This window comes from Plasmodium sp. gorilla clade G2 (genome assembly GCF_900097015.1).
Source record: "Plasmodium sp. gorilla clade G2 genome assembly, chromosome: 14".
NCBI classification, from domain to species: Eukaryota; Apicomplexa; class Aconoidasida; order Haemosporida; family Plasmodiidae; genus Plasmodium; species Plasmodium adleri (nom. inval.).
This window is the reverse complement of record NC_041706.1, coordinates 2,718,762-2,737,538: the sequence shown is the minus strand read 5'-3', so window position 1 is coordinate 2,737,538 and position 18,777 is coordinate 2,718,762. Positions and strand designations below refer to the sequence as shown.

At 18.9% G+C, this 18,777-nt stretch overlaps 4 protein-coding genes across 4 annotated transcripts; 2 read left to right on the top strand and 2 right to left on the bottom strand.

The window, feature by feature from the left end:
- Window positions 1–118: 118 nt before the first annotated feature.
- On the top strand, window positions 119–1,376 carry PADL01_1469700 (conserved Plasmodium protein, unknown function; the record flags this gene model as incomplete). The annotated part of the gene is made up of 3 exons (XM_028685006.1): window positions 119–208; window positions 674–748; window positions 885–1,376. 3 exons carry the CDS (start codon window positions 119–121, stop codon window positions 1,374–1,376), a joined length of 657 nt encoding a protein of 218 aa, XP_028541027.1.
- Window positions 1,377–1,627: 251 nt separating this feature from the next.
- Window positions 1,628–2,239, bottom strand: PADL01_1469600 (mediator of RNA polymerase II transcription subunit 6, putative; the record flags this gene model as incomplete). Its single annotated transcript, XM_028685005.1, has 1 exon — window positions 1,628–2,239. One exon carries the CDS (start codon window positions 2,237–2,239, stop codon window positions 1,628–1,630), a length of 612 nt encoding a protein of 203 aa, XP_028541026.1.
- A 1,334-nt stretch (window positions 2,240–3,573) lies between these two features.
- Window positions 3,574–13,583, bottom strand: PADL01_1469500 (biotin carboxylase subunit of acetyl CoA carboxylase, putative; the record flags this gene model as incomplete). The annotated part of the gene is made up of 3 exons (XM_028685004.1): window positions 3,574–3,826; window positions 3,928–4,145; window positions 4,284–13,583. The coding sequence occupies 3 exons, from the start codon at window positions 13,581–13,583 to the stop codon at window positions 3,574–3,576; spliced, it is 9,771 nt and encodes a 3,256-aa protein (XP_028541025.1).
- Window positions 13,584–16,382: 2,799 nt separating this feature from the next.
- PADL01_1469400 (conserved Plasmodium protein, unknown function) lies at window positions 16,383–18,431 on the top strand (the record flags this gene model as incomplete). The annotated part of the gene is made up of 1 exon (XM_028685001.1): window positions 16,383–18,431. The coding sequence occupies one exon, from the start codon at window positions 16,383–16,385 to the stop codon at window positions 18,429–18,431; it is 2,049 nt and encodes a 682-aa protein (XP_028541024.1).
- Window positions 18,432–18,777: the final 346 nt, after the last annotated feature.

The following is an 18,777-nucleotide window of genomic DNA, read 5'->3' as shown; positions in this document are numbered from 1 at the left end:
AAAAATTAAGAAAGTAGACAATTAATATACATATAAATATTAAGAAAGTATACAATTAATATACATATAAAAATAAATATCAATATAAAATATAGTAAAATACAAATATATATTGAAAATGAGTGATTTAAGTTGTCTACATAAATTTGTTAATATACATACAGAAATTTTTGTACAGAGCTTTTATGCAATTATAGAAAGTTCACAAGTAAGAATAAATATACATATATATAATGTACAGATTTATAATATACAGACATATATAATATAAATATATATATTATATATATAATATGAATCAATAAGGATTTATTATCCATTTTGTTATTTACAAAAAAAAAAAAAAAAGAAAAAAAAAAAATAATATAAATATATAAATATATATATATATATTTATATATATATGTACGAACATATATTTGTTCGTTTCTATTTTACAAAAAATTATGTATTTACTAAAAATTTTTATTTTTATTTTTATGATTTTTATAATTTTTTTTGTGTTTTTGTTATTTTTGTTTTTTTTGTTATTTTTGTTTTTTTTTTTATTTTTTTTTTATTTTTTTTTTTTTATATTTTTTTTTTATTTTTTTTTATTTTTATGTATTTTTTTTATATATATATATATTTTTATTTTTTTTATTTATTATTTTTAATTTTTATTTTCTTCCAGATAGAATGTCTTGAATGTCCAGTGGAAAAAACGAGCACGGATAATTTTTTATTAAAAATTTATTTTAACAATATAGTAAGTGTGAAAATAGAAAATATAAAGTTATCACATAATTATTGGCTAATATCAAAAAGTTATTAAAATGAAATAATATATATATATATATATTTTTTTTTTTTTTTCCTTGTCTATTCTTCCATTTTCTTCGCAGATAAATAGCATAAGAACCTTTTTCCTCATTAATTGTTTTGGCACTGTCGGATGTATTCTTCATAATAATAAAATAGAAGAAAAGAAAAAAGTAATATTTTTAGGAAGAGAAGACACGTGCAAAAATATTATAGAAAATGAGGGACACAATATGAATGAATATATAAAAGAACAAAAAAAAAGTTATGCGAATGATAATATAAATGATAGTGAAAATGAAAATTCATCTCCTTCCTATTCTTATGATTTTAATCAACAAGAGGACATCAATGCTTATGTAAAAATGAATGATACCCAATTTAATAATTATGAAAAAGACAAGGATATTAATAATAAATTATATAATGATGAATATATGTTTTTAAAAAAATGTGAAAGGGTACATTATCTTCGTAAAGAATTAGAAAATGCAACATTAAAATATTCTACAATACCAATATTTGATAATGAACATTTAGGGTCTTTTTTAACAAAAGAAAAGCATAAAAAATAAACATACATATATATGTATACATAAATAAATATATATATTACATTAATTTTTATAAATTTTATAATTTTTATTTTCAATAACAAATTTGGACAAAAAAAAAATTAAATAAAAAAAATAAGCATATATATATAATATATATATATATATATATAATTTATATATAGAGTCAATGCATATTTCAAATATGAAACTTATACTATATAAATCAAAAAAAAATAAAACATATATATATATATATATTATTTTTTTTTTTATCTTTTTTTTCTTGTTGTTATATACATATCATTTATTTTATATTCTTCATTAAGCCGTTCTGTATATTCCTCATCCTTTGCTTTAAAATAATAATTGGACGTTATATTAAAATTAGTCATATTATTAATTGAGTCAAATAAATTATTAATATTTCTAACAATATTATTTATTTTATTTGTTAATAATTCACCAAATGATAAAGTACTATATATCTTTCCATTAACAATACAGAAATATTGAATAACTTTAGTACAATTTACATTATTCATTTTATATTTCTGACTTAAACATATATGAAATATACTATTAGTATTATAATATATATGCATAGATACAATATCATTTGGTTCATTCTCTTTTAAAATATTCAAATTATCATATACTATATTAAATATATATCCTTCATCATCATCATTAATAATTCTTCCAGTTCTTATTTTTTCATTCAAACTCATTTTACTCCTTAATGTATAAAAAGGACAAGTATAAAAATATTGCATAGCATTTTCTATATTATTTAACATATATTTGGATAAAAATATATTATCAACATATTCTATTTTGTTATCCTTTCTTAATCTGGATTCATAATAATTTATATCTCCCATAATTAATCAAAATAATGCAAAGCAAATAAATATTAAATAAAAAATATATATATACATAAATAGATAAATATATATATATATATATATATATATATATATATGAACAATTTGTGTTATATATATTTTATACCATCCTTTATACATATATGTGTATCCATTAAATATATATTTTTTTTTTTTTGGAAAATTATATCTATTTCTTATAATATTTTTATATGTATAACTTATTTTAACAATATATGCAAATTATTTATTTTTAATAGCCTCAACTAAAAAAAAAAAATATATTTTGTTTTCATTTTATGATCATTTTAATAATATATATATATTTAATTTATATATTATATATAATTAATACAAAAAAATTAAAAAAAAAAAAAAACCAAAAAAAAAAAATATATATATATATATATAAAGCAGTCAAAATAATGAAACAAAAAGATTAAATATAAAAATATAGAGTTATAATTTATATAATGTATATTTATATTATATTTAATTATTAAACAAAATATATATATAATATATAATACATATATATGTATACCTTTATTTTGTTTTTCTTAAAATAACATCACTTAAAAAAATTAATTAACCATAATTTATATTAATATTAAGTATTTGTCAATTAAAAACTTTATAATGAATCTTTAGAAAAAAAAAAAAAAAAATAAATAAATAAATATCCATCATATATTTTATATATATATAATATCATGGACACTTATTTTTCTAATATGTATCTTTTGTGAATGATAAATATAACGTGTAAAAAAAAAAAAATAATAATAATAATAAAAACAGAACAGAACAGAAAAACATATAAAATAATATAAGTATATAAAAAATAAACATACAAATTCTTATAACTAATTATTTATTATTATTCTTAATTTTTTTAATGTATTCATCAATAAACAATAGAAAATATATAACCTTCAATATATATATATATATGTATATATATATATATATATATATATATATATATATATATATATTATATAACAACAATACATATAAAATAAATGAATACATAAATATTATATTCATATATACGCTAAACATTAAATTAAAAAATAAAATAAATAAAATAAAATAAAACTTTGAACTAATTATATATATATATATATATATATGTAAAAAATAAAATATTATAAGATATATATTTGTTAAAATAATAGTAATTTTACTCAATTACTAAAGACAATAGTAAATAAACACATGAATATATTTATTTATTTATATATTATAAATATTAAAAACTAATGTAAGGAAAAAAAAAAAAAAAAATTCTATAATATTATTAACATATACATATATGATAATAAAAATTAATTTTCATACGAATTTATTTTATTTATAAATTCTGTCCTTTGTTCCTGTGATAGCATTTTAAAAATTTTTAAAAAATCATTTAATGTTTTGTTATATATTATATCCTTGGTATCATTTTTCAAATTACGTAATATATTATTATTAAAAACTCTATTGCATACAATATAGTCATCGTCTTCTGAATTATTAAGGTCATTTATAATATGTTCTATCTCTTCATTTTTGATTAAATCGTTCTCATACTTTCGCCTAATAAAATAAATAAATATTTATATATATATGACAAATATAATGTATTCTATTAACATATAAATTAATATATATATATATATATATATTTATTTATTTACCTCAATATGTTAATTAATAATCTCCTCATTAGGCGATAATAAAAAAAGGAACGTGCCTTATTCCATGGGACTATTTTTCGAATTACACCCTTTGCCTTCATACATTCTGACACATCATGTAAATCAGCATATTTATGACACACTTGTAAATAAAATGGCAACAACTCTTTTTCCTTAGTTTCTATATCTTTCTTTATATTATTCTTCTCTTCATCATTCTAAAAAAAATAAATAAAATATAATAAAATAAAAAATTGTATATGCATATAATATTACATATATATATATATATATATATATATATAATATTATAAAAAAACATTTTATATCATATTTTTATTATTTCTGCTTTTTACTTGACATCTAGCCATTTTTTCATTTAAGGCAATTATAGTTGTATCTATACTGTGCATTAATTTCCGAATATCAGGATATCTAAACTTAACTTCAACAATTCCGGGTGGTTCTAATATCCCCCCTTTACTATTCACATCTGCATACATTTCTATAATTTGGCTATTCAAGGTCTCATCTACAACTACCCATGACCCGCCTCTTAGTTCAGCAGATATAGGTATATATACAAAAACGGGATGTTTATAATTGACTAGCTGATTTACAATCATAGATCCAAATTTTAAGATACCATAAAACATATCCATAGATCCACCTGAAAAACCTCTCCAATTAGCAAAAATAAATAAAGGCAAATTCTCCTTATTAAAATCTTCAATTGATTGTGCTGTTTTAAATGAATTATCAGGAAAAAAAACACATGGAGCTTGTATTAATTTTTGAGCATTTGTTTTTAATGCTGGATCACATGGAATAGATTGAGTAACTAAATTTTTATTAACAGCAATAAAACCAACAGGTATAGAACCCAATTTGCCTCGACCAGTTATAATACCTTTTCCCCATTCATTCATATATTCAAAATAGCTATTTTTATCTAAGAAACCTTGATGTTTTTGATTCCCCTTGATCAAATCGATAATATTAGAATCATCTATATTATCGTAATCCATATCATTAATATGTAAAAGTTCAAAATTGTATGAATTACTAGAATTATGAATTGATTTGGATGTCTTGCAATTATTTGTAATATTAATATTTTTATCATTATATATTTGTTCTATTTTTTCTTTCTTTTCATCCATATTTTGATCATTATATATTTGTTTAATTATTTCTTTCGTTTCATCCATATTTTGATCTTGTTTTGATTGTGTGTTAATCCTATCTTTTTGTATCATATTTGAATCTTTCACGTTAACTTTAGTTTCGGTATTTATCTGATTTTTTATGTTATTCTTAATATCAAGTGATGTACTTAAATTTTCATATTTCTTATTATGTATAAAAGGCTTGTTATCTTTATTTAAACTGTTTTCCTTATTTGTTATTAAAAAGTTATTATTTTGTAAAATATTTTTATAATTTTGTTTATATATATTATTTATTAAATCATAATAATCATTACTCGTTCTTGGAATATAAGATAACCATTGGATAATTATATCCATACCTTCTTGATCATTTTCAACTTGAATTTGAGATATTCCATTTTTCATCATAATATTTACACCACCTAACTGTTCATTACTTACATATACATTTTCACCTAATATTTTATTCAAAGCATTAAAACCTGTAAGTAAAAGTGAAGAGCCTTTTTTTTGGATAGTCCTTTTACCAAGTCTAACTAAATAAGCACCTATACCAACACTTCTACCAGTAACATAAGACAATGTAAAAATTTGTTCATATGCTTTTGATGTTTCTCCTGCTATTAATCCACTTCCTCTGAGATTTTCTACACCTACTGGATTTTTTAAATTCCCAACAATTCCATCAATAATATATCTTTTTTCATTATTTTCTATAATTTCAGTTAAAAATATAATATCTTCTTTATCTATTTTTTCTTTTACATCTTCTGTTATATATATATATTTATAACCTAATTCTTTTTTCTGTTCATCTTTCCATTCTATTCTTATTTTATCCATTAAAAAATTATATAAACCAATACGTGCTCCAGAATTACATGATATATATATACGTGGAATTTTCTTTTCTCTTGCATAACTAGAAATACCATAAAATAATTCATCTTCAAATATGCTAAAAGATCCACCTTGTGTACTTATATCATTAATAATAAATATTACATCTCTACCTTCTTCATATTCATCTGTTCTTATGTTTAACAATAAACCAATCACACTCCTTTTGTTCTGTCCTATATCTAGTTCATCGGATAAATATAATGACTTCCTTATTTTTATTTCATAATTACTTAGATTGTCAAAATGTTCAAATAGGAAGTCTCCTTTTTTTTCCAAAGAATTATTTCCATTTTTTTTATTCAACGAATCATTTTTACAATTATGAATATTACTATTACTATTACTATTACTATTACTATTACCATTACTATTATTATTACTATTAGGACAAATAAGATCATTTTTTAGTTTAAATTCTTTGATATTATTAATATAATTAAATATTTTATTTTCTTCTTTGTTTTTATTCAATCTGTTCAAGGATATATTTATAAGATTAATAAAATCATAGGCATATAATGTGTCAACTTCTCTAGCCCGTTTTCTCTTCACATATAAACTATCAATTTGGAAACAAGGAAATTCCTTAATTTCCTCAACAATGTGGTCATTATAATTATTTTTAATATTATTATTTTTTATATTATTTTTTTTTATATTATCACCTTTCATATTATATCCATCAGTCTTTTCTTTCTTCACACCTTCTTTATTTAAAACTACATTAAGCTTAAACATCTTTTCAAATTCAATATTAAGTCCATTTTGAGTACATGACTTTTTATTAGTACGATATATTTTTATAAATATATTATTGACATAATTTTCTAATATCATTTCGTTATATATAATCATAAATATCTTAAATGCCTCTTTTATAGTTTCAATATCCATTATATCATCAACAATAATATGATATATTATATAACTACTTATTTTATTATCTCTTACCATTTTATTTAATCTTGCACGTGATATATCATTTAATGATTCCTTCAATTCTAAAAGAATATTATGTATATCTTTATTATATATAAATTTATCGTCTTCATATTTATGTTCCTCAAAATGTTTAAAATCATTTGATTTCTGTTTTAGATCATTAAAATATATTATGCGGTGTCCAAATAAAGATGTATAATTATTACTTATATTATTACTTATATTATTATTTTTATATGTACCAAGAAATATCTTTGTTTTTTCATATATGGCTTGATTAATATTTTTTAATTCATAATATTCCAATATTTCTTTTTCATTACCAAATATATATTCTTCAAAAGGTAAAATGTTATGCGTACTTCCATCTTGACTATATTTTATAGATAATCCTTTTGATATGTCTTCTTTTTTCCATTTATATATATCTCCATATTTATTATTTGCATAATTATATATATATAAATGTCTACATATTTGTAAAATCTTATTTATATTATCTTCAAAAGATTGAGAAGGATATGCACACATATTATTATTTATATTTATTATATGAACATTATTAAAATATCTATCATCATTTATTTTTATATCTGATTCAATAATTTTATTTATATCAATAGTATCATATTCATTCCATATTAATAGATTATTATATTCTGAATTGTTTATAGAAAATTTCAATATATTATTTGTTACCCATATAGATTTAATATTACAATATTTATATAAATTATTTAAATATATTTTTAAAAGTGTATAATTTTTATTTGATTTAATTAATGGTGGAACAAACATATGAATATAACTATTATCAAGACCTTTTAAAAATATGTTTACAACTTTGATATCATTTTTATTATTTATATATTCCATCATTTTTGAAAAATCAATATTATTATTCTTTTTTTTCATATAATGAGATAAACGCAACATATTATTTGATAAGGTACCATTTATGTTTTTATTATCATTATAATTTAATGCAATTTTTAAATATTCAATTAATTCTAATCCATCTAATAAATATAAAATATGTCTTGATAAAATAATTATATTTCCAAATATTTTTCCTTTGAATTCTCCTAATATTTTTAATTTATCCAAAATTAAATCTAAGGGTAAATTATTATTTATATTATTTAATATATATTTTAATATTTTTTCTATAAATTTTATACTTAAATCATTGTATGTATATGCATGTATAATTTCATATTGTTTTTTCTTATCTCTTATATTTTTATATAATATATCATATAAATCTACTTCTGAAATAAATTCTTTTTTGGAAAATAAAATATTGTATTGTATGAATGTATCTAATATGTCATTTATGTTTTTTATATATGCAGACAAATTTGTCATATTTTTAATACCTTTATGATTTATTAATTTTTCAAAACATTCTTCATAATCTTGTTGATATCCCTTTAATAAAAATTCTATTCTTTTCATAATTGGAATGTCAAGAAAATATTTGCTCTTTTCATTCTTAACATGATTCCAATAGATATTATCATTGGTATTATCCATATAATAGGAACGTTTAAAGTTATTATCATTATTGCTATAATTATTACTATAATTATTACTATAATTATTACTATTACTATAATTATTATTTTTAATATTATTATTATTATTGTTGTTGTTTGTTTTTGTTGTACTACCATCATTTGATATATTATTAAATAATGTAATATTATTTATATTACTATCATCAGAAGAATTATTATTAAATATCCGGTCAGTTATTGTATTATCCTTTGATATATTATTATGTAATATTTTTTCATTAGATGTATTTCGAGAAGACATAATTTCTGTAGATATATTATTTTCCAAATTTTCAGTCAATGGTGTGATCATACTATTATTTTTACTTGTATCATTTACCATATTGACATTATCTTTTTTACCTTCACTCTTTAAATAATGTTTATCAAAAAATAAATTATTATCATTCCTATGTATACTACTATCACCTATTGAATATTTTTCATTCGAATAATCTTGTTGCATAATATTAATTTTGTTGTTGTTCTTCTTATTATTATTTTGATAAGATGAATCATTCGAATCTGATATAGAATTTGCACTAGAAAAATTTAAATTTGACAAATAATTTTTTACACAATGAAATTTATCATTAATATAATTTAAAGCAGATGTTATTTTTTCATTATCATTAGAAAATAAACGAAAGATTTTCTTTCTATTTTGTTTCATATATAATTTCTTCTTTTGATTTTCTTCTTTCATATATATACAATTATCATCTTCATAAGTACATTCATCCATACTATTTTCTTTTAAATTATTATGTGATTTATATTCTTCGTTCTCATTTTTCTTCACAACTTTTTCATCATCACGCATTTCGAATTTTAAACCCTCTTCACTTAATGTTTCTGCAGTTAACACATTTATATTATCTGTTATGTCATTTGATACTGTTTTTATACTTGCCATATTATTATTTAAAATGGAAGATAAATTTTTTTTTTTTTTTTTTTTTCCTTTTTCATCCTTTACTAAATAATGATCTTCAGAATTTTGTAAAGACATATTATCTGTAAAGGTATATGAATGATCAAAAGATTTATTATAATTATCATCCAAAGTGTTTGGAAGTATTCTACGATTATCTATCAATTCATGTGTATATTTATTTGATAAATCTAAATGACCCTTAAAATATTGAATTTCATTAGCTTCATTTACATGTTTTTTATCATCACCCCCTTTTTCTATTATTCCTAATAAATCTCCTATTTTAATAATTGTACCTTCAGACAATTTATGTCTTAATATACCCGTTTCAGTTGATTTAAAAGTCATAATCATTTTCATAGCTTCCACTTCAATATAATCGTCATTTTTTTTTACCTCCTCTCCATCATTTATTAAATATTTAACAATTTTCCCATTAGTATTAGATATTAAATGATATGGATTCCTAATATTAGGTATGAAAATATTATCTTTCTCTAGCTGCATATGTATACCTAAGGTATCCTCAGAACAGGTATATATATATGTTTGATTATTAAATGTAGAAAATATTTTATTATTACTTTTATCATATTCAGCAGATATTTCTATTTCTTGTCCATTTATTTCTAATTTGTATAAATTTTCTCCTGTATTATATCCTATAAAAGGATATTTTATATTTTCAAATATCATATCAAATATATATGGACTTTTCATTTTACACATATGTTTTGCATTATTATTAATATTATTACTGTTCGTATTATTTGTATTTATAATATTTCTATAATTTTTATCCCTTTTTATAGCTATATCATCTCTACTCAAATTTTCTTCCACATTTTCCTTCTCATTCATAAAATATATTAATAGTTTAAATATCGTAGCACATAATAATATTATATGACATGTATTATAAAATACATGTTTCTTCTTTTCTATTATTATATCTAACCAATTTGTTGTAATATTATTATCAATAAATGCTTTAGATTCTAATATCTTTGCTAAATATTTTGTACCTGTTTTTATATCACCATCAATATGTAACTTTCTTAATGCTAAAATTAAATTTTTTCTTGCTACTTCTCTTGTTTCTCCTTTAGCAAAAATATGTCCAATTTGAGAATCTGAAAACTCATGTACAAAACCATCATTAATAGAAAAATATCCCCACACATCTTTCCAGTTTTGAAAATTTATTCTTCTTACATTACCTGAGGTGGGCTTAAAACTATCATTACTATTTTCTGCTGTAATCCTTGCAGCAATAACGTGATTTTTAATATTTGGTTTATTATTATAAAAATCAAAGTGTTCATTCAATAAATTATTCATTTTTTTTACATTTTGGTCTGAATTATAATTAAATGCGGACTTCATGGAATCACTATTACAAACATTTTTATTTCTATAATTATTATAATTTAACAAGTTGTTATTATTTTGTTCAGTTGATGTATTATCTATATGACATATATTATCATTACACAAATTTTCAGTTAATTCGAATTCTTTTTTTTTTGGTTCATCATATTTTATATTTTTTCCCACTCTTTCTATGTTACCAATTTGATATAAATTTCGAATATCGTCTATATTTTGAAGGGGAATACCCATAGCTACTTGTAACTGTATAGATATTAAATTACAGTTTGTTATACCTTCAGAAACTGGATGTTCTACCTGTAATCTAGGATTTAATTCTAAGAAAAAATATTTTTTATTTATTTGATCATATAAATATTCAATAGTTCCAGCACCTCTATATTTAATCATTTTAGTTAATCGTATAGATGATTTTTCCATTTCTCGAAATATAGGATATGATACAACAGATGGTGGTCCTTCTTCAAAAATTTTCTGAAATCTTCTTTGTGTAGTACAATCACGACCACTTAAAGAACATACATTTCCATACATATCACCAACAACTTGTATTTCAATATGTCTTACATTATTACAAACTTTCATCAAAAATATAGGAGAATTAGGTAATTCATTTTGTACTTGTTCATATGCTTTTTTTATTTCATATTCATTTTCCACTTTTCTAATACCTTTCCCACCACCACCTTGTGATGCTTTTATCATCACAGGAAATCCAATACGTTTACATTCTTTTATACATTCATCTAATGAATGAATTGTAGCATTATTATATACTTTGTCATTTATTTTATTGTTCTCAAATTTATCAATTCTTATATTATCACCACTCCATTTTACTACTGGTACTTCAACACTTTGAGCTAATATATTCGCAGATATTTTATCTCCTAAAGCTTCCATAACATTACCTGTTGGACCTATAAATATTATATTTTCTTTTTCTAATAAAGTAGACAATAAAGGATTTTCTGAACTATGTCCCCATCCTGGCCATACAGCATCGACATTCTCACTTTTGGCTAGCTCGACTATTAAAGGAACATTTGCATAATTATTAATATTTTTACCTCCTGGAACTTTTATCACTTTATCTGCTAGGGAGATATATTTGGAATTACTTTTAATATCTTCATCAGTTGCCATAACTATAATTTTAATTAAATTCTCATCATAAAATTTTTTAAATAACCAATCTTTTAATGATAATATACATTTTAACGCTGCCATGCCATTATTAGCTATTAATAATTTGCGTATAATTTTTTCATTCTTCTTTTCTAATAAATCAAAATAACCATGCCTTCTTTCATTTATATAATTAACATAATTTTTATATGCATTTTTTTTTATATTTTCTTTTTCATCAGACGTAATAATATTAAAATGATCATTAGACATATTAATTATTTTTGAATTATATTTTAAATCTTTGGGTAACCATTCACTATTAATTTTGTCAGATATAAGTGAATTAATATCTTTATCATAATCATTTTTATTCGAATTATCACTATTTTTACAATATAGTCTATTATATGTTTTTTTATTATCCAAAATATTATTTTTATTATTATTATTATTATGATTATTTTTTTTATTTGGTGTAGTAGTGTTATGATATATTATATAGTCTTTATTATCCATCACATACACAGAATCATTAGAGGAATCACTATTATAACTATTTGCATATTTTCTTCTATTCCTACTATTTTTATATGAATAATTATTTGTTAACTTTAGAGTGTAAAATAATCTATTTAAATTCTTCTTTTTTCTTTCTTTTGAATTTTTATTCTTGTTTATTATACCACTTGTAGTTAATATATTTCTTTTTGAATTTTCATATAGAGGGAAATCATCCTTTGAATTCAATAAGATAGATGTTTTTAATAACTCATAATCGCTTATACAAGATTTATTACTATTATCATTCATACTACTATAGTAAGAATCATTCTGTAGAATATCATCTGCCTCAGATTTCCATTTTTCATTATAATCACTCTCAAAAGGTTGGGTAGGGTATATAATATTTTCCTCTAAAGAATTAGGATAAAAATTATTAGGATAACGATAACTTTCTTCTACATCTTTTTTTATTTCATAATTATCATTTGATATAATACTTATAAAGCTTTCATTATTTAAAGTGCTGTTTGATTTCTTTTCATTTTGTTCATCTACATGAATTTCTTGATTCAAATCTTCTTTTTCATCACAATGTATTTTATCATTAATAATATTATTTTCATCATCTATAAAATTTTCCTCAATCTTCTTATTCATAGTGTCCTTTTTAATTCTCTTCTTATCATAATATATATTGGACACATTTTGTATATTTAAGCACGATGAGGAACCCCTAGAATAATTCTTAGAATTGTTCTTAGTATTGTTCTCAGCATTATTTTTCAAGTTGTTGTTTGAATGATTCCCTGTATTTTCATTACATTTGGTTATATTATTATTATTATTATTATTATTACTTCGAAAAATGGAATGTAGGATTTTTTTTCCATTAGATAAAAACAAAGTAATATATTTATTTTTATGTTCTTCATATATTGTATTAACTCCTGATATATTTACATTATGATATATTTCTCTGTTTTCTTTTTCATTAAAGTTTTTATTATGAGCATTGTTAGGCATGTGTATATAATGAATATTTCTATATTTTATAGACACTACAAGATTTTCAAAAAATAGAACAAACAATAATAATGATAAAAAAAAATTAATCATTTTTTGATTTTACTCCATTTATTGTTTATTTATTTTTTTATTATTTCTATATATATATATATATATATATATATATATATATATGTAAATAATCTGAAATATTTATATGGATATAACTATGTGTATAAAATATACACAAATACAAAAATATATATATGTACTTTTTTATTTTTGTTTTTTTTTTTTTATATAAAATACAAATTTATTTTAAGACATACAAATTTATATATAAACATAATCATAATCTAATGTATATCTATATACTTATGTCTCATATTGTTAAATTATTGTATATATAAATATATATGTATATATATTTTCAATATATAAAACCTTATTTTTAATTATATTATTAAATTTATATATAAAAAGTTATATTAATTTTTCCTTTTCTTTTTTTTTTTTTTTTTTTTTTTTATCAAATCATTAATTAATGTATTTCCTCATGTTCTACATATCTACATATTAATATTTTTAATTATAAATGTAACAAATTATATAAATTATAAACAAACTTAATTAAATGTAAGAAAAAAAATAAAGTAAAATAAAATAAAAAAATTAACTCAATATATAACCTACACGAAACAAAAATACGACAAATTAAAAGTTCATGTAAATGTATTTTTTTTCAAAGAAAAATAAATATGAAATATAATAATGAATTCAATATATTTATATTTAATTATTTTCATGGTTATGAGATTTTATTAAATATATAAAAAAATTTATAATATTATAATAATGTACATATTTCGATATAAATAAATAAATAAATATATATATATAAATTTAATAAAACATGTAATGAAGATTTACACAAATGTTCCTTTATTCTAATTAAAACCATATAAATTTTCTTTTTTTTTTTTTTTTTTTTTTTTTGTTTAAACACACGAGCTTTCTTGTTACTATATTTTTTTATAATATATTAAATATTATATTTTATTTATATATACCACATAAAAATATATGTATTTCCATATATATATATATATATATATATATATATATATATATATTTTTAATTATAAAATTTTTATGTGTATACGCTTTTTATTATTTTGTTTAATTAATTATTATTTTTTTAAAAAGCCCTATAAGATGATCCATAATATATATATATATATATATATATATATATATATATATATATATTTGTGAAGAAAATTACTTCATTGTTTATTCTTATATTTTTGGAAATACTTATATATATTCAAAAAAATACCGTATGGTTTTTATTTTTCACATATGATTATACATGTATATATTTATAAACGAGATATCTTATAATAGCAATTTTTCTTTTAAAAAAAAAAAAATTAATAAAATGTATGTTTTGAATAATATTTAAATGAAAATTACAAATTTGGTTGTTTGTTTATTTTATAATGTATGCATAATATATTTTTATAAATTCCTTATATATACTTATATATATATATATATATATATATAATATATTTATGTATTATTTATTTGTATACTGTATTTTCTCAATATGTGCACTCATATTAAATTGCACTGATCTATATTAGTTCAGGAAAAATATAAATAAAAAAAAATCAAAACTTCCAAATCGTATAATAAGCATGGTTATTTAATAATATCGAACCGTTTTAAAATAATAATAAAATTAAATATATATATATATATATATATATATATATAATTTTTTTTTTTTTGATTTTGTTAAAACTAATAAATAATAAGCTTTCATGTTATTGTCTACTAGTATATAATAAATTAAAAGAACAATCTACCTCTTTTTTTTTTTATTTTTTTTTTAAAAGAGAATATATCTATTTATGTATATATTTTCTATATCCAATAATAATAATAATGACTTATAATTAGAAGAAAAATATAAAAATTTGAAAGAAACATGAAAGGTTTATACTTATTATATTTTTTTTCATATATACTTGTATGATTTGTATATTTTATTAATATGTAACTCAAAATTAAAGTTTATTTTGTCAAAGCACACATCAATATTATAGTTAAAATATATATATATATATATATATTGAACTAAAAAAAGAAATAATCTGCATTTAAACCATAAAAAAGTTACTAATAAAAAATAAGTCATTGACACATTTTTATTTATTTATTTATATTTATATTTTCTATTTTTTTTCCAATTTGAAAAAAAAAAAAAAAAAAAAAAGAATAATATATTCTATATATAAATCGTGTAACACTATAGATTAAAAAAAAATATATATAATTTTTTTTTTTTTTTCGTTTAACACAAAAAATTATAATAATTCCGTAAAATATAATAATTATTTATTCCTCATATAATAATGTAAATAATAAAAGAATTATTATTCCAGTCATATCATCATATTTATCATAAAATTTTACATAAAATATAATTTTCGCATATTCTATTCAATATATAGAAATAAAATATACATATATTATATATGTATTTATATAAAATGATTTTAAGTCCATCTTATTTAATAAAATATTGTTATTATATCAATAAAATGACATAGAAATATAATATTATATATATGTATAATATATATATAATATATATTATGCACAAAATAAAAAAAAAAAAAAAAAAAAAATAGCTATATTTATAAAAATTATTATAATTTGGCTATATTTCTTCATGTTGAATTTTTTTTTTTTTTTTTTTTTTTTGGTATTTCCCAAAATAGCTATTTCGAAATATTAAATTTTACCAAAATTTAAATAAATAAGGATTTATAATTATAATCATTTAAATATTTTTTTAAAACTTCTGTATTTCCTGTATTCTCTGTAACTCGTATTACAATGAGATACGCTGAATATTATATTAAACAAAATGTAGTGTCATTAAATGATATAGAAATTGATGTACTTAAGAAACCTTTTTTTAACAGTTTATTAATTAACAGAAATTTCCTGAATTTTATTAACATTCATGTTATAATAGAAAAAGAAAAAACAAAAAATGTGAAAAGAACAAATGTACATCTTTATAAAATTAAGATAAAACTAATATATAATAATAATAATAATGATAATAATAATAATTTTGATAAAAGTGCATATTTGAAAAATGCTTTACATCAAGAAAAGAACTCCTCCGTTACACAAAAATATGATTATATTGAATCCAAAAGTTTTAATGTTAAAGATAAAAAGAGAGAAATATATTTAAATCATAATGTAAATTATAAAAATGATATAAATATTTATAACAATAATGTTAATGAAAATATAGACAATATTGAAAGAACCAATCAATATAGCAAAAATTATAAAATGTTATATGCTCAAGGTGTCTCATCAAATGCATCTCAATATAAAAATATAAAAAAATGTACATCAAATTTGTTAACAAAATCATGTGATATAAGTGATGTATTAAAAAAAAAAAATTTGTTTAGTCAAATGTTTTCTACCTTCGAAAATGAATGTTTTTCAAAATATATTTACTTACCTTCTTTTATTTCCATAAGAAAAGCAAACATAAAATCTATCCACTTCTTATTAAATAATAAATTAACCATTGTTCTTTCACTAGATCTTATTGTGGATAAAACAAATAATAACGCTTTCGAAATTAATAGAAATCTAGAATTAGATAATATGTTAAAATTAGAAAACAATCAAATTATATTATGTAAAACTTGTAATTCGAATATTATAAATTATTCAAATGTTAATTCTATTATGCCACATTTATATGTAAATATAAATAATTTTTTTGAACATGCTTTTTGTGAAGAATGTACTAGTTTTTCATATGAAGGTTTAAACGATACACGTAATACTATTATTATCTTTCCTAATTATCTGTCATTTAATTATGGAATAATAAATAAATGTAATTTATCAATAAAAAAAAATAACCTAGAAAATTATCGACATTTATTTTTTTGTACTAATTGTTACACACACATTGGGTATTTAGAAGACAATAATAAAAAAAACAACCTTTTTGGTTATAATAATAATAAATCTATAAATGAAAATATAAAAAATAATATTTTTCAATCAATACAACAAAATAATCCAGATGATTACATTAACATAGATCATTCGAATTTACTAAATATATCTAACAAATTATATTTAAATAATACTAATAAAGAGAATAAAACAAACATCGAACATTTTAACAACAATTATATAAACACTTTGCAAAAGCAAAAAGAAAAAAAAATAAAGGAAAATAATATAATGATGAATAATAAAATTTCAAGTAATAACATGAATATTGAAAATGACTGTAAATTAAATCCCAATTCTGAGACGAATCACACAAATGATAATGAAAAAAAAGATTGTCATACACAAAATTGTATACAACATAATATAATTCAAAAGGAAGGATTCATAAATGATGATGATATAAATAATAATGAACAAAAAACAAAAGAGCAATGTGATCCTTACGATAGCATAAAATTTTATATATTTAAACATAAAATAAGCATTCCATTATATAAAGAAAATATTTTTAAAAATTATAACGATGTCTTATTTTTAAATGAGTATATTTATAACAGAAATGAGAAATATAATATCCAAACATTTTACATAACAAATAATGAAAAGAAATACATTATTGATATAAGGATATTTATAAAACAAATGTATATATCTTCAATTTTACAAAAAATACGCAATAATGAAAATTTAATATTTTTTCAAAAAGTAATAAAGATTTTATATTCTATAAAAGCGAAAAGTGAAATAACATGTGCAAATGCAGAAGTATTGAATGTGTCTAAAGGAATTTATGAAGATTTATTAAAAATATTGATTACATATTCGTATACGTCTAAAATATTTAAAAACAAGTTTGTGTCCTACTTGCCTTTGGTTCAATAGGACATAGCACACTACTATTATATTTTTTCAAAAATATATACAATGGAAATGATAAATGATATTTTTTTATATAATTGTCACAAAGGATACAAAGGATGATTATATATAAATATATGTGTGTCTGTTTATATATTTGTTTCCTTTTTTTTTTAAACAATCACGTAAAATATATATATATATATATATATATATATATATATATTTATTTATCTACCCATATATTTAATTTTCTTCAATTTTTTCTTTTTTAAATTTATTTGTTATAAAAAACTTTTTTCATTGTTTGAAATAAATAAGTTGAAAAAAAAAAAATTATTTTCCTTAAAGTATAAACTAATTGTATTTG